The sequence below is a fragment of the Loxodonta africana genome, chromosome 2, assembly GCF_030014295.1.
Source record: "Loxodonta africana isolate mLoxAfr1 chromosome 2, mLoxAfr1.hap2, whole genome shotgun sequence".
Taxonomy (NCBI): Eukaryota; Metazoa; Chordata; class Mammalia; order Proboscidea; family Elephantidae; genus Loxodonta; species Loxodonta africana.
This window is the reverse complement of record NC_087343.1, coordinates 216,158,980-216,186,667: the sequence shown is the minus strand read 5'-3', so window position 1 is coordinate 216,186,667 and position 27,688 is coordinate 216,158,980. Positions and strand designations below refer to the sequence as shown.

General features: G+C 38.9%; 1 protein-coding gene across 1 annotated transcript in view; it reads right to left on the bottom strand.

Annotated features, from left to right (window-relative positions):
* TTC3 (tetratricopeptide repeat domain 3) overlaps window positions 1–27,688 on the bottom strand; it is a 129,557-nt gene that overhangs the window by 72,255 nt on the left and 29,614 nt on the right. Inside the window, exons 9-19 of the mRNA XM_023559091.2 lie at window positions 26,902–26,996; window positions 25,402–25,464; window positions 20,779–20,833; window positions 13,195–13,357; window positions 12,060–12,108; window positions 11,081–11,198; window positions 9,843–9,939; window positions 7,587–7,662; window positions 4,292–4,367; window positions 1,357–1,491; window positions 612–692 (exon numbers count right to left, since the gene is read on the bottom strand). Coding sequence (XP_023414859.2) covers window positions 612–692; window positions 1,357–1,491; window positions 4,292–4,367; window positions 7,587–7,662; window positions 9,843–9,939; window positions 11,081–11,198; window positions 12,060–12,108; window positions 13,195–13,357; window positions 20,779–20,833; window positions 25,402–25,464; window positions 26,902–26,996 — 1,008 coding nt within the window. The remainder of the gene's footprint in view (window positions 1–611; window positions 693–1,356; window positions 1,492–4,291; window positions 4,368–7,586; window positions 7,663–9,842; window positions 9,940–11,080; window positions 11,199–12,059; window positions 12,109–13,194; window positions 13,358–20,778; window positions 20,834–25,401; window positions 25,465–26,901; window positions 26,997–27,688) is intronic.

The window sequence follows — 27,688 nt, the reverse complement described above, 5'->3', positions numbered from 1 at the left end:
TCCCTCCACCCCTAAATGCAACCATTATCTTACATTTGACGTCGGTCTCGTCCATGTTTTTATACTTTAACAAGGCGGACAGATATCCATAAACAATATATCGTAGTGTTCTTCTGTAGGCTTTCCAAATCATACCTAAGTGGTAAAATGTCTGTTGCGTCCTCCAACTTCCCTTTTCCCTCAGCAGTATGTTTCTGAAATCTATCATGAGCAGAGAGCCTTCACTTTTACACAAATAAAAAGTAGAATCCTACTGGTTGTCTGGCTTTTTCTAATAGGAACACACACTAAGTTTTCTAAAAACAAAACAAATGAATCTTAGCTACTTCAGATAAAATTGTCAAAAAAGTACAGGGGAGAAAATGAGCCAAAATTGGAAAACGACTTTTATGTATTTTCTAAAGGCGCAGTGGTTAAGAGTTCGGCTGCTAACCAAAAGATCGGCAGTTCGAATCCACCAGTCGCTCCTTGGAAGTCCTATGGGGCAGTTCTACCCTGCCCGATAGGGTTGCTGTGTGTCGGAATCGACTCGACAGCAACAGGTATAGGCAATGCCTTTTTAAGGCAATGTCTAATTATATTTTAATTGCTACCTCTGTTACCAATCTTACCTCAGGCTTTCCTATTCCAAGTAGAGAGAGGCCAAGCCCGTAGACCACTAGGACATAGTTGATCATGGCCAGGTTCAATTGCTGTCAATAAAAATGCTCCAGTTAAAAGTCTGTACACAATTCTGCCCAATTGGCACTATACCAACCTTCCGGTCATAACCAAGAAAGAAGTGTAATAAAAACCTCACTTTTCAATACTGACTGGTTTAAAGGACCAACAGAATTAGAAGAATTTGTTTTGGGGGGGATATAGTTATACTGTAACCAAGTATCTAAATAAAATACAGAATAATTACCTCGTAATTCCTTGGGGAACTAGGGCTCGTAATAGATCAGAATTTATAAAATCTTATTATTTTGCGTGTAAGTGGGTACTAGTGGCAGATTAAGATATCTGCTGTCTTACAACCTTGTGTATTTATTTACTGAGCGAATACTTCTTTCTGGATGCAAACATGTGCCTAAACCAATCCTTGGTTTAGAATTTCAGTAAGTGAAAAGGCCAGGAGTGCGAAGGAACACAAATTACACTACCAGGACCGAGTATAAACATGGATCACATATTGAAGGTAACCATGAAGTCTGAAGTGAAGCACTACCTGCTTCTCACAATCTGGATTAGACCCAGCTGATCTCAGCACGTTCTAAGGCCTGTGAACACCATGGAGTTAAAGCCTGGATTCCCTTCTACATTCATCTGAGATGCACTGGTGCTGATGAGCAAGTTATGATACGTCGCTTTTACCTTTATCTTTTGAGGATCTAAACCATTTAGCAAGTGTGTAAAGGCCTGAACAGCACAGTGACACCGCTGGTCCGACAAAGCTGTGTAACCATCTTGAATTAGGCCTCTCATCATTTTCATTAAAGTAACAAAATCCTGCCAAAAAGAAGTTCTTATTTCAGTAACCTGGATCTATATACTGTCTAAAACTGAAGATGACAAAGTTCATCACAAAACCCACAAAATCAAACCTGTTGCAGTCGAGCTGATTCCAAATTGTAGCAACCCTACAGAACAGAAAACTGCCCAGTAGGGTTTCCAAGAAGTGGCTGGTGGATTCAAACTGCTGACCTGGTTAGTAGCCAAGCTTTTAACCACTGTGCCACCAGGGCTCCAAGTTCATCACAGAGCAGTAATACTTGATTAACTGATAATAAAATATCTAAATAAAACTTGAAATGCCCTTTAATGCATTATATTCCTTTCTCTGTACGCATCCTGAAGTGAAAATTAGAAGGTATTGCTTCAGCGTCTTGATTCCGATGCTTCCGCCGTTGACCGTGACAAGGAAGGGTGGCTTATTCTACATTATCTGGTGCTAATAAGTCTTGTTCATTTCTCCAGACTAAACTGACAGTATTTTGAATTTTTAACAGCATAGGAAGAACACTAGCCACGATTTAGGTAAGTAAATTGTTTGGCTGAGACAAGTATAACCACACACTTCAGAACACGGAATCGATTTCTTGATCACTATCAGACTTTAACAACTGCAATCATGCCCTGGAACAAACTTCAGTTCTAAACAGGGAATGGTTATTTCAATCTTTAGTTCTGCTCCTGCCTGACTTGTAATTGAATATAATAGGATAAAAATATCTGGAGCGACGTTAGCAGGTGAAAGACAAAACAAGGAGCACAGGAAATAAAAACAAAATTGCTGCAATGCACCCTTAAATAAAGTGAGAAAAATTTTAAAACTTGAATACATGATGTGCACATATAATTTGAATTCAGATTTTAGCTACACAGCAACAGCTTTAAGTCATGAAAGTTCCAGGAAGACTAGAGGCAAGGCTATAATTTAAGCCTAGATTTCCAAACCCCTTGCCATACAGTTGTGCGCCATTAATGTGTGTGTGACATGCTCACCGTTCCTAACGATAAAGATCCAAAACGAAGATTCCACCACACAATGCAGGAAAAATAGTTTGGGTTACAAAAGCTTTCTGCTGGTTTCCACTCAATGAATCAAAATCTAGGAGAACTTTCCCCAGAATACTCATGGAAAGAACAGCTCTCATCAAAACTTGGTATTTGTTGTACTACTTAAAAAGCTCAATTATAGCCACATTTATGTTGTTAAGGTATGGTTTTGAAGATACAGAAGATGACGTGTTATCCCGACAACCGATTTGATTTTGATCTTTGTATACCAGAAAGCAGGTCCATATATCCTCTTGTTCCCACTGGAAATTCCCTCAATACAACACAAACGATCTGTACTGAACGCCCCACGAGACAGGGTGGATCCCGTTCACTGAATACCTGGTCTCTCTTATGGTCATCAGGGCTCAATAAAAACGTTTTCAATGAACAAATGAAGGTTCAGAAATAACCATCATTTTTATTTAATAACTTTTTGATTTTCACAGGCTGTCTTTTCTGTGTAAGTCCTTTGTGGTTTTTAGAGTCAACAAATGTAATAAAACATAATTTGAAAATCTCCAACAGGTTGTTGTTGCTGTTAGGTGCCGCTGAATCAATTCCAACTCATAGCAACCCCATGACAGAGTAGAACTTCCCCACAGGATTTTCTAGACTGTAACCTTTACAAAAGCAAATCCCCAGGTCTTTCTCCTGCGAGCCTCTGGGTGGGTTTGAACTGGCAACCTTTCGGCTAGCAGCTGGGCAAAAGCAGCAGGGCTCCTCTGCTTTTATGCAAATGAGTATAAATCTGTTTTAGTAAACTGCTTGCAACATGCTTTATTCCAACAGTCCTCTGTGAAATACCTGTTACATAAACCTAAAAAACTGAATTTGAAAATGACCCATGTATTTTCAAACAAGTATTCTGTTCCACATTAACGTATACTTTTTATCACTTACTAAATACCACAGCAAGAACTTTATATACAGAGGTATATGATTAAGGTCAAATCTTTCAGAATAAAAAGTTTGCTCTTTAATGACTTTAGAGGGGTAATGAAATTTGAGTGTTTAAGTAAACTTTTAAATTATTTAAATCTTTTTTAAAATATTAAATTTTAAATTTAATATTTAAATTAATATTTAAATTTTAAATTTAATATTAGTATTAAAGCTTTGGGAAGCAAATAATTTTGCAGTGTTATCCATTAGCTAAACTTCTGGCTAAAATAATTATCAAGTTAATATTTAAATTAGTGATAGTTTGATTTTTTTAGCAGTCATAACCAACTCGACGGCAATGGGCTTTTTTTTTTTTTTATATATATTAAATATGCCTATAACCTAAATTGGAGACCTGATGGCACAGTGGTTAATAGCTATGGCTGCTAACCAAAAGGTCACCAGCTCGAATCCACCAGCCACTCCCTGAAAACCTTATTGGGAAGTTCTACTCTGTCCTATAGGGTCACTATGAGTCACAATCGACTCAAAGGCAACGGGTGCATAATTATAATTGGAGCCCTGGTTGCACAGTGGTTAAGAGCTCGACTGCTAACCGAAAGGCTGGCAGTTCAAATCCACCGGCTGCTCCTTGGAAACCCCATGGGGCAGTTCTACCCTGTTCTATAGGGTCGCTATAGGTTGGAATTGACTTGACGGCAACGGGTTAGGTTTTTTTTTGGCTACAACTAAAATTATAAAAAAATAAATCTTAGAGACATCTATGATCAGAAGTTAATACACACGAAAAAATGTTTTGTTCCAAGAGTTTGCCTTTTCCACTGGAAAACGCCTTTTCCATTACCTGATGTGAGGCTCTAGAAGATTTAGATGAAAATTGTTTCTCCAAGATACGTTTCAAATCTACGGTCACTTGTGAACTAGAATTAAAAAAGAAAAGTGTTCATTTTGAATTCATTTTAAAACATAACAGTCTTATATAAATAAAACAAAAATATCTACTGAGAGATAAGAACTACTTTAGGTGAAGGGAAAGACAGCACACAATACAGAGGAGGTCAGCACAATTGGACTAAACCAAAACCAAAGAAGTTTCCTGAATAAACCAAAAGCTTCGAAGGCCAGCACAGCAGGGGGAGGGGTCTGGGGACCATGGTTTCAGGGGACATCTAAGTCAATTGGCATAATAAAATCTATTAAGAAAACATTCTGCATCCCACTTTGAAGAGTGGCATCTGGGGTCTTAAACACTAGCAAGCAGCCATCTAAGATGCATCAATTGGTCTCAACCCACCTGGATCAAAGGAGAATGAAGAACACCAAGGGCACAAGGCAATCATGAGCCCAAGAGACAGAAAGGGCCACATGAACCAGAAACTACATCATCCTGAGACCAGAAGAACTAGACGGTGCCCGGCTACAACCAGTGACTGCCCTGACAGGGAATACAACAGAGAACTCCTAAGGGAGCAAGAGAGCAGTGGGATGCAGACCCCAAATTCTCATATGACCAGACTTAATGGTCTGCCTGAGACTAGAAGGACCCTGGTGGTCATGGCCCCCAGACCTTCTGTTGCCCCAGGACAGAAACCATTCCCAAAGCCAACTCTTCAGACATGGATTGGACTGGACAATGGGTTGGAAAGGGATGCTGGTGAGGAGTGAGCTTCTTGGATCAGGTGGACACTTGAGACTATATTGGCATCTCCTGCCTGGAGGGGAGATGAGAGGGTGGAAGGGGTTAAAAAAAAAGCTGGCAAAATGGACATGACAAGACAGAGTGGAGGGAGAGAGTGGGCTGTCTCATTAGGGGTAGAGTAATTGGGAGTGTGTAGCAAGGTGTATATGGGTTTCTGTGTCAAGACTGACTTGATCTGTAAACTTTCACTTAAAGCACAATAAAAATTATAAAAAAAAAAAATGGGAAAAAATAGCTACTGAGGATCATTTTAAATCCTGAGTACGGGAGAGTTACACAAGTTCCTGAACAGAAATATTCTCCCCAAATTAATCTCCAGGTCGATGCAATTTCAATAAAAAATATCTATATAATAATGATGGTGGGGGACCAAATAAGTGGATTCTAAAGATAACTCAGAAAGAAAGAACAATTAGGAGGGATTTATGCTGATGATCAAGTTATTACAGGCCTACAGTCATCAATAACAACATAGTCCTGAAACAAGAAATGTGTCCAAAAAACCTGGAGAAGATGGTCAATGTCACAGGAAAACTTAGTAATAACATATAACCATTTAAACTAGTAGAGGCAAAAGTCAGAAAGTCTGACTCCAATGTTGGTGAAGATAAGGAAGACTCAGGCCCTGTTACAGGTCAAGAGGAGTGTGAACAGTGTCAGCTTTCTGGGAAGACCATTTGGCAATACTATCAGTTAAAACTGTACATCCTCTTTAACACACAATTCAATCTAGGACTTCCTTTAAATATACACTGACAAGTACACTAAGGAACATGTGCAAGGATGTTTGCTGAAGTATTGTCTTACTTATTGTTAGGCAAGGTAGGGAAGGAAGGGAGGCAAAGAAGAACAAAGCGCCCACATATACAACAACGGAGGACTGGTAGGTAAAATACAATACATGTGTAGTATGCAATATGCTGCAGCCATGAAAATGAAGGGAGTAGGTCTCTGCAGTCCGATATGAGAAGATATCCAAGATATTGTGTAAGGACTAAGCCAAGCTGTGGGCTAGAATGGTTCGAGTAACAATGAAAATGACAGTCACAGAAGGACAGTTACACTGCATTGGGCATTTAATATGTCCCAGGGCTCTGAGTGCTTTACGTGGTTGCCTGACTAAATTGTGCAATAATAACCACGTTAGGTAAAAAGAAAAAAAAAAAAGACATTAGCAAATAGGGAGACTTTATTTTGAAAACTTAAAGTATTAGGAAAATAGATTTATTTTTAACAAAAGAAGTTAAAATTACAACTATACATTCAAAGACTGCTCCTGTATTGGGTTTTGGTTTCTTCGGCAGGGGTTGGGGTGGGAGGAGAAAGATTCAGGATGTTTCTACCAAATAACAGAATAACTAATATGCTATATCCTCACCTTATATTAATATTTGTAGCAGCACAAAAAAAACGGTCATTTTTGAAAACAATTAAACCACTGCCGTCATGTCATTCCTGACTCCTAGTGACCCTATAGGACAGAGTAGAACTGCCCCACTGGGTCTCCAAGGTTATGGTCGTCACAGAAGCAGACTGCTCCGTCTTCCTTTCCTGGAGCAGCTGGTGTATTGTAAGTGCAGACTTTTCGATTTGCAGCTGAGCACTTTAACCACTGTGCCACCAGGGCTCCCTGAAAATTATTAGGACTTCATTCATTTCCTTAGGGCTCCCCTAATGCTTTGATACTCAAATGATTCTCCTTGAAGCAACTATCATGTAATCAGTCTTAACAAACAAAGAGAAAACTGACAACTGGTCTAACTGTGGTAAACACGGCTTTGCGGCTTCTCAGCCACTTTCGTCAACTTCATGAAACTCTGTCTATTTTAAGATTTACAATTTCATTTTGCAACCATCTGAATGATTGTACGCAGTGGGAGATTAACCATAAAGACAGCTGGCAATAGTTATTAATTTGGGGGAGGAGATGTTTGGTTGAACCAATTGGTAAGTGGTTACATTAACAAGTGTTTTCCTCTGATAATAACTACCCAAAAGGGCCTCTGACTAGACATACAGCCATGCCTGTGTATGCACAGGAAGTTTCCAGGTGGCCAAGAAGTTATTTACAGTGAGTTCCCAGGGGAGGTGGTGAGGAGATGGTCTGAGGCAGACAACGAGGCTTCGTTTTCACCTTCTACCTCTTTGAATAGTTTCCTCCTACAAGAATGTACTTTGGAATAAAAAAATTAATACTGATAAATATCATATTATATGACCTTGAGAATTCAGTTTAATACCCAGGATTAATAATCCTTTCGCCAAAAAAAAAAAAAAAAAAACAAAGATCCTGCCCTGAAGACATGCCTTTGATATTTGAAAGCGATTTCAGTGCTCATCATAACACACATATGTAAAGGCAGCTAAACTTGAAAAAGAGATTTTCTTTCTCTTTTTTCTTGGGAGAGGCACATTAGGGCAAAAACAAATCAAAACATACCTTAGGAAAAAAACATACCTCGCCTTTGCCTCGTTGTTTCTGGATCTATGTCTTCCTCTGTGTCTTGGAGGCTTATCTATGAAAACAAAAGCATTTGTTCCTGAAATCTGTATATAAAAACTATACACCACAAACTTGAGAGTAAAATAGCAAAAAATAAGTAAACTGGAATAAGAAAGTAAAAAAACCCAAAACCACTGCCGTAGAGTAGATTCCGACTCATAGCAACCCTATAGGACAGAGCAGAACTGCCCCCGCAGGGTTTCCAAGGAGCACCTGGTGGATTCGAACTGCTGGCCTTTTGGTTAGCAGCCATAGCTCTTAACCACTACGCACCAGGGTTTCCTAAGAAAGTAAAGGAAGCAATACTGTGTGTCTGCAACTACAAATGAGTAAGCCACAAAAGAAATTACTGGTAGTGTTTTTCTATGTATGCCATGAAATTATTACAAACGTAAGTTATTATAATGGTAAGAAAAGTAGACTTGGAGTAGACACAGAAATAGAGCCCATAGCTTCTCTTCTCAGTTTACAATCTAGATGGAAGAAAAAAGTCACTTTAGTAATTAAACAATACCCATTAAGAAGAAAGAAGACACTGTGTTGTTACTATTAAGTCCGTAGTTAGTAATTGCTCTCCTAACTCACAGGAGGGAGAAATCATTTAAGAAGTGCTTGGGAAAGGCCTTAGTAGAGATGGTGCATATACAAGTGTTTGGTTTTGAGCAACAAATGGGATTTGGAGAGAATGGTCAGAACCCAAGAGTATATGAAGATCCATAAGGGTGGAAGGTTGGACAGGGCTGCAAAGGTAGGCTGGAGTGAAAGTTTACAGGCCCTTTGCTTCAGGTCCTGTGAGCTCATATTTAGTCCCCTGGCTTCAGGAGGAAGCCACTGTATATGTCTGGGTAGAGGAGTGACAAGCTCAAGGCTGTGTGTGAGGCTGTACAGGGAGGATGCATTTGGTGGAAGGTCTGGGAAGAAAGGACAGAGCTGAGTCTGAGCCTGTACACTACGGAGAGAATGAGAGCCTGAGGTGGGTTTGGTGGTCCCAGAAACCAAATGGCCTCTGGAAAGGCAGAAGAGTTCCAGTTTGATTTCTGCTGACTGTGGCCAAAACTACTTAACCCTAATCCTGGGACCTCAATTTTTTCACCTGAATGTGGATGTCGAAAGGCAGGCAGTATCTAGATTTTTTTCCTTAGCACTTTTGCTATCTGGTAATAATGGCCTAAACATAAGCAATACATTTAAAACTGCTTTTCAAAGAAAAGTTTTACGCTCAGAGATTTCCATGTGTTGTTCAGGTTACACTGAGTAAGACGTCCTCCTAGGCTTCCCCTCTCTATACGTCTGCTAACGTGCTAACGAAACAGAAAGGCCCAGGAGTAAACAGCACAAAACATGGAACTGGAGCCTGAGAGAACATAGCACTGCAGGTAGCAGGTAAAGAAAACGGCCGCTAGAAGCAAAAACACTGAGAAGGAAAGAGACAAACCAACAAACAAGAGAAAGGAAGAGAGAACAGCAGGGTCGCTAACGACAAGGTCAATAATCTCTCCTCAACAACCTTCTGAGGAATACTACCTGAAAGCAAGATATAAATAACTGTTGTGCATAACCACCACCATCTTGAGTCATCAAGAAAACCTGTATCTTTTAAACTCTGGACGTTAAACGATGCATGACTGTATCACTGTTGTTGCTGTTAGTTGCCATTGTATTGTTTGTGACTCACTGGGATTCCATGTTATATCAGAGCAGAACTGCTCCATAGAGTTTTCAAGGCTGTGATCTTTTAGAAGCAGATCACCAGACTTGCCTTCCAAGGTGCCTCTAGGTGTGTCTGAATCACCAACTTCTCAGCTAACAGTCTAGTGAGCCACCCAGAGACTCTTAAACTGTATATTAAGGTAATAAAATTTCATGGGGGGAGATGTGGAAAAAATGTCTAAAAAGTCTCCTCAGGGAGGTCAGTAATGAACAAAAGGTTGGGAAACACTGTCCTAAAGGAAATCAGGTGGCGGAGTATGGATTTTTGCTCTTTCCTTTCCTCTGAATTTCGAAAATTAAATTTATTAAATAGTATGAAGAGACTGAGCACAGATTTCAAAAAACATGCCATGTTTTCTCAACACAGAAGCCTTATAAAACAAGGGCACTGGCTTATGCAAAGTAGGCTTATTTCAGGGCACACAAGTTTAGGCAACACTACATTAGCTTAGCGAACAGTTTACCTAAGAAAACAAAACTTACTCGAAGGTAGGTGATATTCATAAAACGCCTCCTCACTGTCATCAAGATCATTTCCCTTCAAAGCCTCACCTGCCCCCTTATGCCCACGATAGTAAAGCTAGAGATTTAAAAAAAAAAGTGAAGAATTAATGCAATAGCTAAATAACATAACAGAATTTATCCAAGCTGCTTAATCCTCAATGAATAAACAGACAAGCAAAATGATTAATAATGATAAAGCATTATGGCAGGATATGAGAAGTTCTTGAATTTCAAATTCTATTTCTAACCCCTGGCATGATGCCTGACATGGTGGTTTTTCAATAAGTGTTTGTATTGAATTAATACTATCACATTTTCCCTATCCGTCTCTCCCTGAGTACGGCTTCTTAGAGATTTTCAAAATTATCAATAAAATTCCAACTACATGGGTGGCTGGAAATGTTCTCTTCAATGCCCACCATTCACCCAGCCCCAAACACCATTTTCATTTGTCCCCTCAAATGCTAGAGAGAAATATAAATGTGGACACTGGCAATACCTGCTGAGCTTTGAGTATACTACAACTTAGAGAAAACCCAGATACAGATCATCTGTGAGAGGGCATCGCAGAGCTAGGCCTCAGGCAGTTAGGTGCCCTGAAGAATACATCAGATCAAGGCCTCTACTGAGCACACAAGTCACTTCTGTTAAGGCCCCGAAGGCTGCAGAAACAGCTCAGGCAGAAGGGGAGATGGGGCGTGTTAGTGCCAGCACAGCATGGGTTAGGTGGGTGGCGGTACGGTGCCAGGTAGCCAAGTCACTTGCAAAAAGGAAAAAGGAGGAAAGACAAACCCAGAACGTTGTCAGGACTGGGAGAGCCTTGGCCTCAGATCCCTCTGTCACTCATTTCCAAGTGACTCTCTGGCTGGGACCAGGTAATGGGAGGACACACAAAAGAGGATGATCTTTGTGGTAAAAGCTTGTTTAGAAGAAATACTTTGAAAACACATAAATGTGCTTCAAAAGAAATTCTGTGACTCTGAAATATTATCTTTGTAGTTCTAAGAAGTAGCTGGATTATCTATTTAAAAGACAGAAAAAATTATTCTCTTGGTATCAATATATAAAAGAGGGTTTTGTTTTTTTGTTTGTTTTGTTTTGTTTTTTTTGTTACCTAAATGCTTGGTTTCCATTATCACCAAAATATTACTGTAAAAATATGAGACTAACTATACGTGAAATAATTTTTTTTTTTTTTTTTTTTTAACTGAGCTTACCTTTCTGTTCCTTCTACCACCACTTGCCATTTCGTAGACAGTGTATGTGGAGTCTTTTTCAAGATCCACAAAGTTAAGTGAAGCACAAAATGAAGGTGCTGATAAAGGTATGTAGTCCCTAGGGGAGGAGAAAAGGATAACCATTTTTTTCCTACTGATTAATACATGTGTTTAAAAAGTGATCCTTCAAACAGGCTGCAGCAACATATAGCCTTTTTTTCCTTGAAAGTGAGACCTTGTTGTTCTTAAAAAAAAAACTCCACCTCTGAGACTGGGTTTCATATATAAACTTTGTTTAAAACTCATTATCAAACACTTAAAATAGATGAAGAACAATTCAAAAAAATTATTCTGGGTTCTAATAGGAAAATAATTAAATCTCCCCATTTTAAATTTAACAGCTTCAATATTCTAGTCATCTAAATGGACACGTGGAAAAGCTTAAAATCTACTTTAATCGCCAAATAAGCAAATATAGAACCCTGGATACTATTTGTTTCCTTGTGAGCATACTCATGTCCATCTGTTGGCTATTTCTAAAAGGACGTGTCTTAACCTTTGAAAAGATAGCAGGAGGCTGGAGGCAAATGTTTCCAGGTCAGAGGTGAAAGGTAAAAGGGCCAGGCTGTCTTATCCTCTGATGCAAGGACCCTCATGGAAAAAAGTGGTCCCAGTCAATGAACATTTCACCCGTTTTGCCCACACGCTTGGGCTACTGATCTCTAACACATACATATTCCACCAGTTCAAGTTCCTAAGTTACGGGAGAAAGTAAACAATTCGGTAAAACACTTGGTAAAATAAATCTGACAATTCGCAGTCACCTGATCTTAAGAGTGACCACTAAAAAACTACCTCTCTTCCCTCCTCAATTTCACTGTGGCTGTTGTTAGCTACTAAAGAGTCAAACACACTTGATTCTTAAATTCAGGGATCAGAGCCACTCCAAGTAGGAACTATTGATCTGATACTAACTCACCTGTTACCGTAATAGGCTCTCTTAAAATGACTCCTACCTCGTGTTCGACCTATAAAAATCAATCACAGTAATCAATGGGTTGGGAAAATATACATTAAAAGATTTCAAATTTCTTTTAAGCTGACAGTAAAAAACATGAAATTTAGAGAACCGAAAGATAAACAAACCCAAGCAATTTTACACTTCTAGATGTTTTTAGTTTTAGGATGGTGTCAACAAAATGTTGCACGAACCCTGATGTCTTACTACGTGTGACTATTGACTAGATGAGAGCAACGATACCCATCTTCAAGGAGCTCACAAGCTTGTGATCATGTTACGTTAGAGGACATCTCCTAATGAAATAAAGTCACTCAGCTCAGCCCCAGAATACTAAGTAGTCAAGTTAATAGAAAATTAGGAAAGACCCATATACTGAAAATGCAGAGCAAGGGAACTCCAGGTATTAGAAAAAGCAAAATGGCTTAGGAGAGAAAATAAAAGCAGAATGAAAATCTTTAATTCCTAGCTTACACATCCCATTTCTGTTATATGTATTTATAGAATTTATATATATATATATATGTATATTCCAAAAAAACTGTTGCCATCAAGTCAATTCCAACTCATGTGACCCCACGGGTTTCAGAGAGTAAAACTACCCTCCATAGGGTTTTCAATGGCTGTGACCTTTCAGAAGATCACCAGGCCTCTCTTCCATGGCACCTATGGGTAGATATGAACCGCCAACCTTTCGGTTGGTTGAACCATTTGCGCTGCCCAGGAACTCCTGTGTGTGTGTGTATACTTTATAATGAACGCAATTTTAATGATGAAGGAAAATTTTAAAAATAATTTTGCTGCAAAAAGCTAAGAGATTTTATATTTTACTCAATATTTTTGAAAGGCAAGTTTTTCTACAAAATAATAAATAACAACTTCCTGTCTGTTTCAAATAAAGAATACAAATCATTTTATAACTACTGAACAAAATACAATACTAATGGAATTCTACACAGAAAGAAATGGGAAACTGAAGTGACTTGACCAAGACAATATAACAAAATAAGTATGGTCCTCCACTGATCCAAGAAACCTATCTTTAAAAGTTGTAATGGGAATTTGACTATAACCAAAAGAATCTTAGGTGAAATACCTTGTAGGTCGTCTATTTGTTTTTGGAACTTTATATGCTGCTCAATTAGCTCCTTTAATCCTTCACCGTCATTTTTACAGAGTTCTTGAGCTTTTATGTTTGCTTTCAGGGCCCATTCATGTTCCCCCAGCAAAGAAAGAGCATCACAATAACGATAGTGACCCTGTTCCAAAAAGATAAATTTAATTTTTTTTCTCAAATATATGCTTAAATTAAAAAAATAAATAAGGAAAAAATATTTTGCTTAAAAACCAAGTATTTACTTAAAAATGTTAGATTAGGCCACAATCAATTAAAAAACTAAATACGTTAATTTAAAAAACCCAGTTGCCATCAAGTAGACTTGGACTCCTGGTGACCCCATGTGTGTCCGAGTAGAGCTGTGCTCCACAGGGTTTTCTTGGCTGTGATCTCTACAGAAGCAGATTGCCAGGCCTTCCTCCCCAGGTGCCTCTGACTCCACCCCAACCTCTGACTTTTCAGTTAGCAGCCAAGCAAATTAACTATTTGCACCCCAGGGATACCAAAAATGTTCATACCTCTCAGGAAATAAAATTACATAATGAGCTAAATGATGTTATAAATACACAAATAACTTTTCACAACTGACCAAAAAAACCAAAAAACCAAACCCAGTGTCGTCGAGTCGATTCCAACTCATAGCGACCCTACAGGACAGAGTAGAACTGCCCCATACAGTTTCCAAGGAGCACCTGGCGGATTCAAACTGCTGACCCTTTGGTTAGCGGCTGTAGTACTTAACCACTACACCACCATGGTTTCCTCACAACTGACTGGACGTTAATATTTCTTATTAGATTCTGGTACTGGTACCCTCCCCCCCAGCAAAGAATTCAACCTTTGTTATATTTTACTAATAAAGCATACAGTTTACATATCATTTTGTGTCAAATAAATTGCAAGTCTTTCGTTGGAAATAATTTTTTTTTTTTCCAAAATATTTTACGGCAATAAAAGTCTCTGTCATTTCCTATGCTTTGGAAATCAAAAGAATTTTAAAGTGGAAGGAACCACCAGCCTGTCAGTAGTTTTCTACCATCACTGAAGAACATGGGCGGCCTCACCCACCACCTGAAGAGATTAGGAAGCACCTTGGCTAGGTTCCCCATCCATTCCTCCCCTCCAACCAGCCTGGCTCGGCTTTTCATTACTTTATCTCTTAAGTGTAGTTCCTGGCTTTGAAGGTCTGAAAACCATGGATTTACTCTTAATCACAGTGATCAGGGGTTTCTGGTTTTCTTTGTTTGTTTTTGCTACAATATCACATTCCTGGCTAGCTCCATTTATAAACTTTGGGAAATCTTCTATATCGAGCAGCAACTTTTTTTTTTTTAAAGAGTTCATAAAGAATTTAATTTTCTAGACCATTAGTACAACTCTACAACTGACTAATTTCTCCCTTAGATTTTAAAACATTTCTTATCATAGACAATTCCAAATATCCACAAAAGTAGAGAGAATTGTGTAACGGATACATCAGCCTTAATAAACAATTGACAACTCATGGCCAGTCATGAACCATACATACCTTTTACCCACTCCCTGCCCTCTATAATATTTTACAGACATTTTATCTGTAAATATTTCAGCAAATATCTCCAACACATAATGAATGTTTTCAGAAAACATTCAATATGTGTTGGAGATATTTGCTGAAATATATTACCATTAGCACACCTAAATCCCAACTAAGAATTGCTTAATATTCAGAAATATCTAGTCAGCGTTCAGATTTTCAATGGCTTCTCACTTATGTTTTATTTTACACCAATATTTTTGTTTGTCTGAATTAGGATCAAAACAAGGTCATACGTGAATATCGGTTAATATGTCTCTTTTATTATTCTTTCCTCCTCTTGAAAAAACTAAGTAGTTTACTTATAGATTTCCCCACAGCCTGGATTATACTCATTGCAGCCCTTTATGTTGTTTGTCTTGTCCCCCTGTAATTCCTATAAATTAATTGCTGGAATAAGAGAATTAATTAGATTTAGATCCCATTTATGTGTGTATGGTATTGTATTCTTCTACTTTAAAAAAAAGTTTATATATAAGCTGAGCTGAGACAAATGGTTTTCAAAGTTGCATTATCTTTTTGTCTAAATTATAGTCACTTCTCTAAACTATAAACATTAAATCAAACAAGTATTTTTCTCTGTAAATATTCTTGTGTCTCTCCTTCTTGAAAATGATAGAGGCAAACGCTATGAACTCAAATAGGAAATACCAGTTATGTCAGCCTCTGTGTCACTCCACGATGTTTTGCCCATCTTATTGGGCAAATGTTATATAAACATAATAACAGCACATAAAATTTTTGGCATAAATTCTCTCAACTAATCCTCACAACTACTTTATGAGATGGGCTTTATTTTCATTTTAAAGAGAATGAGAATGAGGGTTAGAGTGGTTAAGTACCTGCCTGAGAACACACAGCAGTTGAGCAGGGATTGACGACTGGAAATCCGACTCCTTCTTGTCTACTTTTAACCATCGTACTATATCATCCTGAAGGCAACGATAATTACAAGGGTAGTAATCTTTCCCATAAACATTATTTAAATACTTCTGGAGACTCCAAGCCACAACCAAATGTGCAGAATACGACTGAAATGATGCAAACAATAACAATGCTATAGTATCTAGGCTTGTATGTGCATGGGGGGTGTAGGTGTTTGGTGTGTAGTATAGAAGTTCTGAAATAATTGTAAAGTGGAAAAAATATTCATCTCTATTTAATATAGAATACTAAATATATATTCTTACAATTGGGAGGGACACTAGAAATCTTGATCTACTGCAAGTCAGGTAGCATTTGTCAAGCAGCAGGTTTTTAATTTAGAAAACCAATACAACCAAACCTCGGGCTAACGCAACCACTCCTCACAACCCAGACTCCCATTTCAGGCACAGCACCTCCACTTGTGAGGGATTTACAAGTGCAACAGGTCAGAAACTGTCCTACTATAGCACCTGGGTGGAGGTAGACCAAGAAACCTGACCTCAAGTCTCCTAGTCCAGAGCTCTTTCCCCTTTACCGCCCATTTTACAAAGAACATTCTGATTCTCTGACAATCAGAATAATACAAGCCTCCTCTTCAAAAAGAAGAAAATATGAGGTCAGAAGTAAGCGATCCTTTTAAGAAAGATCAGCTTTGACTAGAAAAAGCCAAAAACAGTCACGTGGGCCTTTCTTCGTGCAGGCTCAGTGCTGTACACAACTCTGCTCCAGCTCACCACCCCACGCTTGTGAGCTGTGGAGCCAGGCTAAATACCTAGGCTCAGGTCAGAGATCCAAATTCAGATCACGTTTTCCTCAAAGGGTAAGTGGCCTGTGTTTCCTGACACGCAAGGCATAAGAACATAAAGAGCCTGTACAGATATGCTGCAAGACCATTTCTAGCTTCTAAAATCCTTTCCCCTAGGCATATACCAATATCAAAGTTTAGTTAACTGCATAGAAAAATAAAACACAGCTAACGGAGGAAATAATGATAGTTCATAAAGCATACCTGCTAAATTTGCCAAGAAGGCTTTATGTACTTCTTTCTCCCCCACTCCATCCTCACTTTTCTCATATTTTACTAGGTCCTATTCTCTAAACTCTATAAAACCCAATATAACTTCTGGTGGTTGAGAAAAGATTTTATCCAGACCGCTTTGCTGAAGTTATCTGAATGAAGCTTAAAGATACCTCTGAAAGTTTCTCGAACCCAATAACAACATAAAGTGTTGCTCTTTGACACAATTGCATCCTGTATAACGTATGGATGTTCTTTTCTGCTTATCTGCCTAGCGCCCCTTCTTTTGGATACCACCATTCTTCTGCTCTTCACAATAGTGACAGGAGTTAAATTCCGGAGCTCCACCTGGACAATGGATGTGGGGGGCATGGATGTGACCCAGGAGACTGGCCAATCAAAACACACCCTTTCCCCATTCACAGTAATCAATTCACAGGTGGACACAGGATCAGTCAGGATCCGTCTGAGGACTGCTCAGATTTACTATGGGGATACTGAGAGGGGTTCTCTTTCCATCAGAATTAAGAGATACTAATATTTTAAGAATACAAGATTGGGACCCCACTATGTGGTAAAAGTCTTTTTTAACATGAAGAGAGTGACCCCAGAGAGCAGCAGGACTGTCTGAAGGAGCACTGGGGCAGGCCTGCCAAGCCCTCAATTTCAAAGCGTGGAGCCAGAGCTCCCAAGGTTTCAAAGAGCTCAGTCTCCAATACCTAGTTCTGGAAGGTGAGGTTCACTTTCAGGTGCACCAAGAGAAGGGAAACTGAGGGGCAGAGCTGCCATGCCCATGGGCCAGGAGAATGGGGCTGCACAGAGCTGAAGGACTGGGGTCACCACTCAGGTGTATCAGGAGAATGGGGCCACCCAAAACCAAGGGAGCAGGGCTGTTGTCCCAGTGGGCCAGAAGGGGGTGCTGATGCCCAGGGCTAAGGGGCCTCCACCCAGAATCCAGAAAGCATGGCCGATGCCCAGAGCCTGGAGGGCAGAGCCATTGCCCAAATGGTCCCTGAGAACAGAGCATTATTTTCAAGCCTTGAGAGTTAATGAAATTCACTCTGCTGGACTGTGGACTTGCTTTGTACCCTTGATTTTTCCCATTTGGAATGGGAGCGTCAACCTTGTGCCTCTTCTCCACCTTTGTACTTTGGAGGCAGATAACTTACAGGACTGAATTGTATCCCCTCCTCCCCCAAAATATGTATTGGAATCCTAACCCCTATACCTGTGGAAGTAATCCCGTTTGGGAATAGGGTTTTTCTCTGTTATGTGAATTAGGCCACATCAGTGTAGGGTGGGTTTTAAACCAAAAAAAAAAAAATTTTTTTTTTTTTTTTCACTCCGGTGTGATGTAACCAGCAGCATAGACAGAGACAAGCAAACACAAAAGGGGAAACCAGATGCTACCTGGAGATCACTAAGAAACTGAGGAACACCCAGAAGAACACTTGAGAAGCTGAGACAAGGATTTTCCCCAGAGTGAACGAGAGCCTCATCCTAGAGCTGGTACCCAGAATTCAGATTTCTAGCCTCCCCAACTATGAGAAAGTAAATTTCTGTATACTAAAACCACCCGCCGGCAGTATATCCCTCAAAGTTAAAAGCTTAAGAACGTTTGTGACGCTATTAGTTTGTATCTTACATAATATACACCAAAGGGCTCTGGTACGCAGAAATTTGTTGACTATACCATAAAAATTCTCACTCTTTAGGACTCAAAGAGTCACCCTCTCTATAGCCTAAAAGCGTGTGTAGGATAATCTTGTCTACCTGGAAAGAAGAAAAACAGACATTTACCGAGTGCCTTTTTATACACAGGCTTATATCCTAGAAGGACAAACCCATAGAATCAGGTCCATAATTATTCTAAAGTAGAACACTTCTTATAACACCTTGCACAGTTTACTTTAGTATGTATACTTCTGAAGTTTAAACTATCTTCCAACGAATATTCCTTTCTGGTAAAACTAAAGGAAACATGGCCTAATTGTATAGTCACCACAATTTTTTCTATCACTACTAGTGGCTGTGTCTTCATGTACATGAATATTTTTATAATCATATGCCACATCACAGAATAACCTAATTAAAAATATGAGTGAAGATTCTGTGATGAGGCAACTAAGCCAGAGCATAAACGTTTTACATAGAGTCTACAACGCAATTCAGATCACATTACAGATTGAAATATCAGCAGATACCTCTGGAAAACCAGTGTTGTGGTCTGAGTTTCAGTATTTAGAATTCTAGCACTCATTCATCCTACAAATATTTACAGAGCACCTGCCAAATGTCAGGTTCAGTGATCAGCAAATATTCTGCTTCGAGCACAAAAATGACTTAGAATGAAAGGGGCAGCAGGCCGACCACCCTCAAACAGAAACCTCATCCAGTGCTGGATTCTCAATTCAGTTTTGCATTTTGCTTGCAATGAAACCTTGCAAAAGTCACGTTACCTACCTGAGGCTCCATTTCTTCAGCTGTAAAGTGAGGCATTTAAAAACAATTCCAAAATCTGGATTCAGAAATCTGCCTGGGGAATTTTATAATTTCCAGACTACTAGATAAACTCCCAGGTCACCTGAATCACAACCTCTAGGGGAAGGGCAAAAAACTATTTTCTTTTTAAAAAGGTACCCACGCAAGGTTTTTCCCTTTTACTTTTTACCTTTCTGTGCTGTGTTTTTTACGACGTGCTATTTAGAATAAAGAGGAAAAGTTAAGTTTTTTAAAAACATTAAACAAAACATAATTAACTTCTACAATGAATCTAATGAAGTCTACCTGCAAAGCAGTAATAGAAGTGATGGATCAGATTACACTCCCCAAGACTCTCAAATTCTATGATTCTACTCACTCTTTTTTTTTTTTTTTTTTAAACAAATTACGTAAAGCCAGGAATGTCTTTCTGTGTTTTATTTAAAACTGTACTTCAAATACATTTTGGACATTTTTATGATTAAGAAAAATGCAAAGACTAATATAACAAATACCCAATACTCATAACCCAGAATTAGCTGCTAACATTTTGTGTTATTTGCTTTAGATTCTCTTTTAATGAAAGAATACAAATATGGTTGCAATCTCCTTTGTAACTTCTCCAATCTCCTTCCTCCCTCCCCCATTGCCCCAAAGCAAACATGATCATGAATTTGATAGGTATTCTCCCAGGTTATGCAATGCTTTTATGGCTTTTTTTCATATAACACTTTTTAAAAATCTATTCAGGGTGACAAGCCAGTGGACTCATTTTAATTCCAGTTTAACATTTGAGTTATTCATTCGCTAACTCAACAAGTATTTAAGAACAAGTGCCTTCTATGTGCCAAGCAGTTTGCTACGCAGCACAAAATAAAACCCCTCTCCTTGAGGTACTTGAGAACAGACAATAAACAAGATAATATAAACAACGTATACAGTATTTTAAATAGTGACAAGTGCTAAGGGAAAAAAAATTTAGGGAAAGAGCATAGGGAGGTCCGGAAAAGGTTAAGTTTTGCATTTTAGCAATCTGACCCGGAAAGGTTTCAACAAGAAGATGATTTTATGGAAAGAATTAAAGGAAATAAGGGATCTAGCTAATGCTCTGGGGGAAAGCATTCTAGATAGAGAAAACAGAAGTTTATGTTTGACATAATGAAATTTACCAGCCCTTTTTTTTTCACTGCCAATTTCTGCATTGTTTTATTTAAGAAATCCTTCCCTACTCACGGTTATAAAGAGAGTCTCCTATAACTTAAGTTTGTAAGTTTCATATTTCACGTTGAGGTCTTTAACTGATCCAAAATATACAGATGTCAACATCCCAATTGCTAAGCTACTCTGAAGACCATAAATATTCCTATGGTTTACCTATCTTCCCAGCCTCTCACTGCCCTAAGAACATCCTTTCTGATCATGGAACTGAGTATTTTCATACTCTTCAGCTCTGCATAATTTTTTTGAGTATCTTTAAACACAGATATACATCCAGTAAACAGATTTTTTACAAATTTGCTGTGTTACCTGTTCATTATATGATTTTATGTAAGACACCTACCTTTGGCCACGTACTTTTCAGAATAGTGGCTCTCTTTCCATCACCAAGTGCACTTCTAAAAAGAAAAAAAAAAAAACGAATATTTTGACATTTTCATTGTTTCACTATAAATACACCTTCTATACCTACTTTTAGCTAAAAAAAAATCCAGATACATTAGCTCATCAAGATACAAGTAAACCTTAATTTTTAAAAATTCATACAAGATATGTCCATCATAGAAAATTTGGAGGAAAAAAAAAAGGCAGGTGAAACGAAGAGATCAGTCACCCAGAATCATAATCAGAACTACCTGGGAATAACGCCGTTTAATCTTCTTGGAGTACTTCTTGCACTTATCTATGCTGATCTATGCACAACTCTCATGTTTTCTTGCACCATTTTTGCATGTCAACAGGACGATTAAAGAATAGGAATTGCTTACCATTCTGCATGTGTGCTCTTCTGTGCTAGTCTGCGTATATGTGCTTCTCTGCGGAGGTCTACGTTGGTCTGCGCATGTTTGCACCTCTGCAGATGTCTACATTGATATGCGCATGTCCGCACCTCTGCGGACATCTGTGTTCAACTTCGCGTTGCGTAAGTCTACTTAAGTACACGCATGCGCGCCCATTTCTGCACTGCGTATGTCTACGTTACACTGCGCATGCCTGTGCCTATGGCGTATGTCAACACTGGTCTGCGCAGGCCTGTGCCTATTGCGTATGGCTGCATTGGTCTGCGCATGCCTGTGCCTAAGGTGTACGCCTCCTTTTGTCTGCGCATGCTTGCGCCTACTGCGTTTGCCTCCGTTTGCGCATGCCTGTGCCTATGGCGTATGTCTACAGTTGTCTGCGCACGTCAATGCATTGCTACAATGTTTTCATTTGTCTGCGTACATATGCATATGGCATTCTACGTTGGCGCTGTCACGTTTGTGTCTGCGCATGCCTGTAACTCTGACGTATATATCTGCGTATGTCCGCACTGCCTATGTATCTGCGCAAGTCTACGTTTATCTGTGCATCTATGCGCGTGGCTTTTTTTCAGCCAGCCTGTACCCCACATCAGCATTTGCACATCTCCGCGACAGTATTCTTCTGAATAAGTGACAATGATGGGGAGAGTATACTTGGTAGCTTTCTACTAGTAACATATCCAATATCTACTGTTTCCTGGCTTATCTTGAATGATCTCTTCTGCTCAGTTTGGAACTTACCGTCACCTGAAACTGTTCAAACTCAAACCACTAAATTCTAGCATTCCACTCATCCTGGAGCATCCCTCCTTCCCTATTACTTGTTCAGTTATTCCTGTCTTCAGGATGCCCAACTCGCTTTTCCACTTTTTTTTTTTTTTTAACTTCCCTAATTATATAAGACTCGCTGGTTCATCACTTCATATTCACTGTTATTTTTACTTCTTTACCTTATTTTAATGGCAAAACCCCAACCCTCAATCAGTCCTACTTTCTGCTTTCTCCACTCCTGTATTTAAAAAGCCCAAGTATTGCTGGAGGAAATTACACAGCAAAGCACACTAGTACCACTAATATTATTACATCATCCCAAGGGGCCTTCAACATTGACAAGCAATCCTTCTAGGTCGAATCGTTCTCTACCTAAAAGAACAAATTGAAACGTTGTCTGCTCTCCTCAGACTTTTAACTCCCCTCCCTTCTCAGCAGATGACCTCTGCTCTTTTATGAGTAAATTAGAGCCATCCAAAACAGTTTCCTACTACAAAAGACAAACCCATATCTGCTTTTGTTTTTCTTTCCTCTTATGATGTTTTAAATTACACTTTTTATCAAATATATCAAGTATATATAAAAAAAGAGAGTAACAGCATAATTAACACACGGGTATCAGTTTAGCAAGATCTTAACATTTTGCCATATTTACTTCAGATCTTTTTTTCAAAAGGGCTTTATGGTCGATATCCTCTGTATACCACCCCCTTGCTTCTACCTCCAATTCCTTCTCTTCTCTCCTCCCCAGAGACAGCCACTTCCCTGGTGTTTAACATGACCAAGAATTAAATATTTTTAGTGCATTCTATGTATTAATTACAAATTTTCATGTTTTGAAACATATGTATGACATCATACTGTACATATTCAGCAACTTGCTTTTTTATTCAACATTGCATTCATTTTAACTACAGAATTCCACTGTATGAATATATTGAAACTTATTTACCCATTCTCCCACTGATGCACATTGGTTTCACTTCTTTACTCCTAAACACAATGCTGTAACGAAGGCTCGTATTTTATCTTCTTCAGTATACATCTGTGAGTTTAGAGGGTGTGAGCCTACACGTGGGCTGTGGAGTGTGCACATCTATACCTAGCTAAATTGCTCTCCACAGCAGCTTTATCAATTTGCCCTCTGTCTAGCCAAATATGAAATTTTCCTTTGATCAACATCCTCTCAAACACTTGGTATTATGAGGCTTTTTAATGTCAATCTGATGGGTTTTCAGTCCGCCATGTCCTATCAGGATAAGCATTTTTTCATAAAGATTTATTGACTATTTGGACCTACATTACTGATCAAGTCATATGAACAATGAAATGTTCCTCACTTTAGTCTTAGATGGTGCTGAATCACAGGCTAGACCATCATGAAGACAGGACACCCTGTCCTTAATCTTTACCTCACTAGGCTACCTGGTTTCTGTATTTCTACTTTAATTCACCAGTGTTTTAAGGCAATCCTCTTTGTGTACCTAGCATTCAACCTCATAAAACAGAGCAGAAACTTCGTTTTGCCACATAGCTTCTTGGACTCCCTCTGGAAGGTGGATGACCTTCCACCCAGTCAAGGTTTTAGATAGGCACCTCAATTTTCACAGATGACTAACCAAGTTCACAACCTACTCATCAGATCCTGATAGCAGATTAACATTCAGTCAGAATAGAAAATCTGCGATTATGCACCTAGCCAGAGGCAACAACCTAAAAAAACTTTTGCAGTTCATTTCTTGTCAGAACCAGTTGAGGCCAGTGGCCCTGATGGAAGACTGTGTCAAATCCATCCATTCCTCTAGTCTAGATAGCCTTGGTTTATCCACAGTTTAAACCATCTATAACGTTAATACGGCAGTATTCTCCCAGGTAGTTGGATTACTGGTGACTTTTATTTTCTTCCTTTTAAACTCTTGTATTTTCCAAATTTTCTACCACGACAATCTGTTCTGTTTATAATAAAAGAAAAACATAATGTTATTTTTAAATTCTACATGCTTGGAATATACTATCACCCCCCTCCCCACCCTTCTTCATTCTAACGTTTAAGTGCTTTCACTGAAAAACAACTGTCACACATCAACTTTCATGACAAAGCTGCACACACACAAAAAAAACACTTTATTGGTGAAACCCAAAACTGCATTTTCAGAAAATTGTTTGCTACGAACAGAAATGCTGCTGAGGTTATTCTCTATCCCATCACTCAATTAATGTTACTTGTAAGCCATGTAAGAAATTTCTTCTAGAACTAAACACCGGGAAGATACTGTTTTCACCTAAACAATATTTTCTTTATGGACAATGAGAATTATGTAGCTTGTCAAGTTTCCCCTTTTTATTTTTGGGCAACAGCAAGGTCAAGACCAAGTACAAAATATAATTTTAATAGCTTATGCAGGGCCTTATGCCTGAGAAGCTTTGTTCTGATGATCCCCTGCCCCCCAACTCTAATTAGGTTTTTTAGTTTTTTTCTTTTTAATATTCTTTGACTGTATGGATGTATTTTTGAAGCTTTCCTAAACCCTCCTTAAAGTAAGGCAAGACATAATTAAGCATAGTAAGCTACAGTGTTCAGTACTGACATTTATAATTTATGTCCTAAAATTTAAAAACTAGAGGACAATGAGGTGCCCTGGTGGTGCAGTGGTTAAGAGCTCAGCTGCTAACCAAAAGGCCGGCAGCTTGAATCCACCAGCTGCTCCTTGGAAACCCCATGGGGCAGTTCTACTCTTCATACAGGGTAGCTATGAGTCGGAATCAACTCGACAGCAATGGGTTCGGGTTTTCAGGGGACGGTAGAATCATGATGCAGTATCAACTATCTTGCTCAACTAATAAGCACTTACTTCTAAGTCAACATAAGGAACTAAGAATTAATTATGACTTTACTCCCATACTGACACCATTAAATTTATTTGCTTTCACTTGTGAAGGATATTTAATTTTGAGGAAACGAACAGAGCCAAGATGCTTCTTCCAGAGCTAGATCGATTAATTAATACAACAAAAGGAGGTATTATAAGTGTTGAAAACACAGGCTTTGACGTCATCAGATAAGACCTGTTTTCAAATCTCGGCATCTCATGTACCAGCTGTATGTGTTTCTTCATGTGTAAAATGTGGAGAGTAACGTTAGCTACCTATTAAGAGTGTGCTGAGAATTAAATAACAGATGTAAAGCACTTAACGCGTTACACTTGACATAGCTGCTCCTGTCACTGTTGGTAGTATGTATAAACCCCTTTTAACCATTTAACTATTTCTGTGAAAGAACTATGCAAAGATCTTCTCGCGTGCCTGCGAAACGGGAATATTCCCCCCACGGGTATTTAACATAAGTAATTCAGTGACTGAAGTACTCTAACCAGCATCTCTGATTTGAAACTTACCTGAACTGCCCAGTACGGAGAAAACAAAGAGCTCGGTTTCCATAAAGAAGATGATTCTCAGGTCTTTAAAAGAAACAGTGTATAGTCAGTAAAACACATTACATGTGAAACAAAATTCACACAGAAAACATAAGGCATCAACAAATTTTTTCAAGAACTTTACGTATGTGTAGCAGAGCAGAAAGAAATAGGATTTGGAGCCTTAACCAGCTAAATCTCAGCTGCTTCTCTTCCTGAGTAACTTTGTTCCAATCAACCTAAGCTTCCCCATGTTCAAAGTGAAAACAGTTCTACTTTCCCTGCCTAGCTCACAGGGCCAGATCTAATGAGACACACTAAAAAGCCTTGCAAACTACAAAGCATGCTGTAACTGTAACTGTAACTAACTGTAACTGTAAAGGACAGTGTAACTGGCAGACAAGACCATACCACCTTGACAACTCAGGTAACAGAAGCCTGCAAATGGCAACAGCAATTTAAATAGCTTCATTTCAAATTCTGTCCTTTTTACTTCTATCTATGTGTGGTACAATTTAATTTCCCTTTCGTCTACCTTTTCCTTCAGTTTGAATCCACCAGATGCTCCTTGGAAACCCTACGGGGCAGTTCTACTCTGTCCTATAGGGTCACTATGAGTCGGAATCAACTCGATCGCAGTGGGTTTTTCTACCTTTTCCTTAGAAAGACACAGCAGCAGCCTTGCAGATGTGGCATACTAATGTGATCCACCCATTCCCTCCGGAGAAGGACAAGGTAGGAGAGTAGCTGCCCATTCAGAGAAAAAAAAAAAAAACACAACCCCCCACTGCCCTGCAGTCAATTCAAACTCATACCTACCCTGTAGGACAGAGTAGAACTGCCCCATAGGGCTTCCAAGGCTGTAAATCTTTAGGGAAGCAGACTGCTACATCTCTCTGCCATAGAGTAGCTGCTGAGTTCAAACCACCAACCTTTCGGTTAGCAGCCGAGCACTTAACCACTGCACCACCAGGGCTCCTTAGCTGCCTATATCCACCACTGCCACTGAGTCGATTCCGACTCATAGCGACCCTATAGAGCACCCTAAAGGCTGCCACCAAATTAGGTGGTCCAGCTAAGACTGGTGGTGGAAGCAGTCTGAGGCACACTTGGCGGAATGCTACAAAATTCTAGCAGCAGAGCCAACAGAAGACTAGGTAGAGAGGGCACAGGCATTCTAACAATTCCATTATCCTTAAACAGCTCCCTCTTAAATGACTCTGTACTGGAAAGGTTGAAAGAGAATGGGTCAGGCTGGAACTTAATTCCCAGTTTTGCCTGATTTGCTTGAATAGTACTACTTGATTAAGTTCATATACTCAGGCCATCTGTAATACTTCTTAAGGACTAAAGACAAGAAAATCTGTTTTGCATAGCAAATTGAAGATATTCTCAAATTCCTCATCTTTTACTTCTCTTGACAAGCATTCTAACTTGACCTGCCACATAAAAAGAATTACCATTTTTCTATTTGGCTCTTACCTATATTCGATGGCTCTGGTGTAATAGATAATAGCAAGATCAAATCTTTCTTTGCAAAATTCTTCATTTCCTTTTATTTTCATTATTTCTCCTTGCTGAAAAACCAAGGTGAAGGAAGACCCATCAATTAACTACAAAGACAATCAAGAACCCCTAATACCTATGAAAAATGGGCTTGAGTTTCTGTCTCTGATAACAGAAATATACTGGGAGGTAACTACGTAGATGAGGACAGAATACCATTTTGGTACACATATTTGAAGAAACTTGTCTCTAATGACTCAACACTAACTTAGTAAAAACATTAAAAAGTAAACAAAACCATCACATTATGAAAAATTACCCACAATTTATCCCTTTTGCACAATATTTGAAAGGCTCACTTTAAGTTTATCTTAAGCCTACCACATGGCACAGAAAAAAGTCCATTTGAGGTAATATTTTAATTTTAGTTTAGCAAATATGACATACAGGCAGTCCCCGTGTTAAGAACGAGATCCATTCCTAAGTGTGTCTTTAAGAATTTGTAGGTAGGTTAGAACAGGTGCATACACTTCTCACTTAGCCTTACTTTAGTGCAAGAGAGGCTTGAAGCCTTTTCAATGATTTAAAAGCTGCACGTGCAGCAAGTGAAGGTGGGTGGGAGGAAGCATTTGCTGACAATAAGAGTTGGTTCACGCCCTTCAAACTGAAGGCGAATTTGCGTAACGTTAAAGAGCAAGTATGAACAGTCTGTGTAAGTCTAACTCGGGGCTTACTGTAGTCAATAAACCTGAATGCTTAAATA